The sequence below is a fragment of the Hippopotamus amphibius genome, chromosome 6 (assembly GCF_030028045.1).
Source record: "Hippopotamus amphibius kiboko isolate mHipAmp2 chromosome 6, mHipAmp2.hap2, whole genome shotgun sequence".
Classification (NCBI taxonomy): Eukaryota; Metazoa; Chordata; class Mammalia; order Artiodactyla; family Hippopotamidae; genus Hippopotamus; species Hippopotamus amphibius.
In genome coordinates this window covers 165,749,114-165,755,113 of record NC_080191.1, presented here as the reverse complement: position 1 = coordinate 165,755,113, position 6,000 = coordinate 165,749,114, and the positions used below count along the sequence as shown (strand labels likewise).

The following is a 6,000-nucleotide window of genomic DNA, read 5'->3' as shown; positions in this document are numbered from 1 at the left end:
ACGAAATGACATAGTCATCAGTGTGTACGTCACCCACAGCTCGGTGGGAGGAGGTCCAAAGCTTCTGCTGACAAGGATGTCTGAGGCTCACCTGTGAATTTTATATCTCAGTGGAGAGCGGACAGTTGCTCACCTACAGGAAATACAGGACGCTGACCTCGATCGGAATCCAACTAATTTAAGGCAATACTGCTCCTCACAGACGTTGCCGGCATAAAGTGCAGGTCTCATAAGAAAAGTGACTCTGTGGCAGTGAGGACTTCCTACTTTACCCTTTCCTTCTCGACTTCTCCAGAAATAAATTTCTAATGACGGCTGAATGGCAGGAGCAACAGCCGTCTCCACTCTTCCCTGTAACAACCGTATATATCGTCAGGGGTAGAAGAGACGCCTCCCAGAGGACGCTGGGGGACCCCTGTGCCCCATGCAGCAGGATCAGCACAGTCTCCAGGCTGCTTCCTCCTGCCCAGGTGACCTACGACGGACTAGGGAGAAAAAGATCCTACCACCAGTAAGCTAAGCGGTTATGGCTTTAAGACTCATAGGCACCACCAGAGAGGAGGAAAAATGGGATCATTCTACCTAATCACTCCTCTGACTCTGAGCAGTAAGCAATGGACAAAGTCCTTTAAAAATCTGTTTTTGTTCTTTTTCTTTTTGCTCAAAGGGCAGGTTTTGATTTTTGGATGCTTGTTTCTAAAAAGCCGATATTATCGGAATACAGCGCCCTGTGTGACAGTGAAATCTACCTGAAGGATTCCCTTTCTGTATTAACATCCCCAACACAAACAGTGCTTTCCCAAAAGGGAAAAAAGCCTTTGAGTACAAGTTCTGTTTTGTTCTCAGTCCTTCAGAAAGCTGCTTACACAGGGGTCTTGCGCCTTTATTAGGCTGAGGATATTACAGCCAATCACCACAGTTATCTTTCAAGAAAACCATCACTGAATAGATGAATAATCTTGGTACGCCCCAATGTGATTTTTACACAAGGACAACACATTAAAAATCAAGGCCCTAAAGTGTTAACCACTTACGTGGTAAACTGAATGCACCATGTTATACCAGATGTTTCCAAAGAGCAATTTGGCACAAGACAAAATTCAGAGAATATTTGACAGTATTAAAGAAAAATAATTATCAGTTAAAAGTTGATTAGTGTTATACTGAAAAGTCCCGAGATTGTGCGAAAGGTATGGACAAAGTTAGCAATAGATTTATTCACCACCCAGTTCCGCTGCCGGCCACAGTAGAGAAGAAAAAGGGAAAAGAGGTCTGGTTCCTAGTTTTCTTGAGTTCATCGGAACACAAGGCCCAAGGTCGCACATTCTGGAATATGTTGATCTGGATGCAAGTGCCCACTGCCATTCTAAAAAGGTTTTCCTCCTGGGAGCATCTATCCATATCTTTTCTAATTTAGATGTTTCTCTATGATTAAAAACCATACAGTCTTTTCTGCAGGTCATTAGTCTGTTGCTGGCTGTTGTAAAGTCACTTGAGAAACAGTAAGTTCATGTATGCAGTCACTTTCTAAAAACCTCAATGCTATTTTTTAAAGCATGTGTAGCAACTGTCCAGTCTCCCAATAAAATTGTCTAACAATGGTTTGACAGTAGAGTCACATTATTTTCAGCTCAGAACATTTAATCTGACCCTTATCTAACCTTACTTCCAGGCGACGACATACAAAAAGTTAGGCTGGGCGATGGGTGTGCGTGTCCAGCAGCCTCATGAGAAGGCTGCACAGCACACTGTGCTGGTTCAGCGATGCTGATGTTAACCGGCCTGGTCCCCAGAGAACAGAGGTATGGAAACAGGAAGATTTCCCAAGGCCAGGAGTGTTAGTTTATGTCACAACATTAAAGCATAATACATTGTGGGCCTAAAAATTAAACTGCGTGTGTTCCAGCAGTAGGAACAGAAACAAAATAAATGCTTCCATATTTATATAAAAATGACAAAGTGAAAAGCAGAGAACACAGCGAAGGATGTCTGGCAGTTCCTTAAAAGACAGTTGTTAGTTGCTTCTATAATCTCAAAGATAACAATTACACTGTTTGAATGAGAATGAGAGGAATTCAATCGGTTGAGTTTGAACTGTCTCCTTACCCACAGTGAATTACTCTGACACTCCTTAAAAAGTGTGTGCTTTACAAAAAATAAAATTAAATTAAAATACTTTAAAATTCTAATCTTTTAAAAAACCTTAAAAAAAATAACAAATTTTCAATACAGATGCAGAATTGTGTGTCACGAGGGAAATACCACCTTTGGTCACTCACTAAGACAGCTGAAACACCAACATCCCGGTTACGTGTTCACTGACCTGACTTTTTTTGAGTAAAATATATCCAGTTAGCATTTTACAATAATAAATATGATTGGATGAAGTAGTACATGAGAGGCAAGAGAAACAGAATTTGTAATGAAGAACTGATGATTGTATGAGATAGAAAAATAAACATTAAAAAAATAAAAATATGGCAAATGATGTTTTGCCCATTTGCCTGATTTTCAAATAAAAATACACTTTTTTCTTTAAAGCTATCATAAAAAACTTTTTAAAACATGAAGCAAAATCACAGGGCAGACAAAGAAAAATATAGCATTACTGTAAATCAACAATGCCTAAACTTTGGCTGTTGAAACCACCCTCTGGAATTTGATTTAAGGTTAGGACCTCAGTTTGGTCTGCCCTGCTCTTTTTAAGTAAAGATTTTTCCTCATTCATTTCATCTTGGACATTCAAAGTCCTGTCAGTCTCCCTTTCCCCAATTTTCCGAAATGACTACATCCCTAAGGGTTTTGTTCCTTTCTAGATTATCGTTTTCCCAAAGCTTAATTCTTAGATATCTTTTACTTAAGTTCATACAGTCCAAAACCTTTATGAAACTAAAGATCTTTCTCAAAATGAAAAACCCAAATCTGCTCTGAGAAACTAGTCTAAAAACCTTCCCAATACTGCCCAACTTTAAAGACCACCTCGAAAGACAGGGCAAACAGAAGCCAGTTCCCAGCCGGAAAAGAATGGATTAACAATTTTTCTCAAATCACCCAAAGATTTCTTTCCTAAACAAACATCATACTAAAATGCCAAAAACGTCAGATTCATACAATGGAAAATAACAGGAAGTCAAGCTGGAAGGATATTATTTATATATATAGCATGACTGATATTTAGGTTAACTAACTAGTATGGGAAAAGAGGCATTTCCATGAGGTTAGAAGATGGACAAACATTCCAGATTTCTTGAAGAGGGGTTTAAAGGTCTGGCACAAAAGGAATCCAATGCCCATGTGTCATTAACAAATGCATAGACCCAAATATTGGATGAAGAACCCCTTCATCAACTTCAACTTCATGTCCAATTAATCTACTTATTGACAGATACACAAAATATTTTTCAGAGGTTGCCAACAAATGCTGCTACGAGGAAACCTTCAATCTTACAGCCAGAGAAAATGATGGCATCATCACTTACATAAACATCTTTCCAATTCCATTCCCCTTGGCTTTATAAGTAAATGTCAAATAAGAGACGGGATACAAAATTTTTCATTTTCAGTTTTTCGTTTTCACTTGATTTTTCACAGACTTAAGTTAAAACTTCAGAGAATTCAATTTTTGCCAGTAAATACTAATAAAGGTTCCAATGCACAGAGGCTTCAGAGAGCCTTGCTACTGAGGCGGCAATGGCAGAGATGGCGTTAGTGATCGACATCTAGGCCAATGCTCCCAGGAGGGCATGTAAGGATACATAAGACCTCTACGGTCCTGGGAGTCAGTTACATATTTCAACTGTTTCAGGTTTGTTTTTTTAATACTTTATGGTTGTGATTTCTTTCTTTCCTTGAATAGTTAAAAAAAAAAAAAAAAAGCAAAAGCCTCTGTCTTTCAATATATCATACACTAAATGCACGAAAAAAAGCTATTTCTTATATTCTTTTATTCTGCATGGCATCCAAACATCACGTTTTACTTTGATCATATCTCCACAAAATTCTAATTGCTAAGTAAAGCCTATTCCCTAGATATCAAAACTCCACACCTATTGAAAATGGCATTTTATAGAATTCTTAAGATACTATACCCCAGGAACCATATGCAGCATAAAGGTGGCCAATATTCAGAAGCTAGATTTTCTTATACTGCCCAAGTGATCAGGATAACCAAACCACTTTAAGTGAATGAAAATTATTTGTGGTCCAAAAAACACTTGAGGATAAATCTGAAGAATACAAAATATAGGAGGAAAAAAATAAGCATGGAAGGCATTCTGTATCATCCAGTAATTTTGCTACAGTGAGTCCGTTTTCAAGGCAGATTCCTAGGTTTTTACCGCTTATAATGGAAACCTGGGGAGAGAAGGAAAAGCGATGAAGGGAAAATCTCGGAGACACTCTGTCTCCTGGCTCAGGTAAAATAATTTATCTATATTTCTATGTACTTCAAGTGGTTCATATTTTGTTTGTTCTCGGTTGTAGGAATACAACTGGCTCGCCATATCTGCAGGTTACCCATCCATTGCGGATTCAAAATATTCAGAAAAAAATTTCCAGAAAGTTCAAAAAAGCAAAACTTGAATTTGCTATATGTTTGCAAGTATTTACAGAGCATTTGCATTGTATTACATGTTATAAGTAATCTAGAGATGATTTAAAGTTTAGGGGAGGATGTGTGGCAAATACCATGCCACGTTATACAAAGGGGACTTGAGTATCTGAGGATTTTGAGATCCTCAGGGGTCCTGGAACCAATCTCCTGAAGATACCTAGGGAGATTGTATTTATATTCAGAATCAATGTGTTACTTTAATATTATGTATCAAATATATGTCAAGGACAGGAAGACACCTCCTAAAAGTAATGCATGTATATAATTTGAGAAAGAAAATCATGAGCTCCCCCCAGTTAAACAAGGGATGGTGAAAAGGCCCCCAACCGATGAAAATTGTAGTGTATGGGTTGTTTTGATAATATTCAACTAATCTCATCTTTTAAATAAATGTTTTTTGTCTTATTCTCAACATTGGATGACTTACAGAATGGTAGGGGAGCAGGAGAAGGAGAGCTTTTTAAAAAAATACCAATGCCTGGCAAAATCTGCCCCCAGAAATTCAAATAATTTAATTAGTCTGGAGTGACACCTGTGCATTGGTATCTTGTAATCACTGCAGAAAAGAAAATTTAAGTAAGTTTGGGAAGGTAATCATTAGATGTGGGAAAGGATAATGAAAACATCACCTAAGATATCTTCAAAAACCGTAAAAAATAATAAGTATCAATTAAGACCAATATTTGTAAAGTCTGTCACAATCTGCTTTCATATAGTTTGCTTATATAGTCCTGAAAATGCTGATACCATTAAAATCACTCCATTTTTAGATGAGCAAATTAACATGAGAAACTACACTTCCACTATCTCATCTTACGACTGTCATAAAAGTAAACATAAATGAATGCTTATGGGTTGGCAGAGGACCTAGACTCGATTATTCCTTTCATTTGAAAGATCTGGTCCAACTTAGATCTCATATTTTTTCCTCATTTTCTTGGCCCCATTTTTCTTCTGTTTGATGTGTTGTGTGTGATGTGTGTATGCATGTGTGTATTTTAATCTAATTAAGAGAGTCATGGGTAGATGGGAAACAAGAGCCAGGACAGTAAAAGCCCAGTAGATCTAAATGGGGGACATAGTCACCCTTTAAGCATCTGATAAAAGCCACGAATTCTCCCTGGAGAAAATGCAAATACAGTTGACCCTTGAACAATGTGGGGGTTAGGGGTGCTGATTCTCTGCACAGTTGAAAATCCACATATAATGTATAGTTGGCCCTCTGTATATACATCTGCAGACTCAACCAATACAGATGGTGTAGTAGTACTGTAGTATTTACTACTGAAAAAAACCCAGGTATACATGAACCCCTGTGCAGTTCAAAGGTCAACTAACTGTACACAGAAAGTCTTGCATTCAATTTAAGGTGTTTGCTTTCTGTTTTT

The 6,000-nt window shown here is 37.8% G+C and overlaps 1 protein-coding gene across 2 annotated transcripts in view; it reads right to left on the bottom strand.

Moving 5' to 3' along the window:
* Positions 1–3,926: 3,926 nt before the first annotated feature.
* The window catches only part of CCDC50 (coiled-coil domain containing 50), a 58,751-nt gene continuing 56,677 nt past the window's right edge, over positions 3,927–6,000 (bottom strand). For both annotated transcript variants that reach the window (XM_057738023.1, XM_057738022.1), the window contains one exon: positions 3,927–4,353. In XM_057738023.1, the coding sequence (XP_057594006.1) occupies positions 4,334–4,353 (20 nt within the window). In that variant the 3' untranslated portion in view covers positions 3,927–4,333. The remainder of the gene's footprint in view (positions 4,354–6,000) is intronic.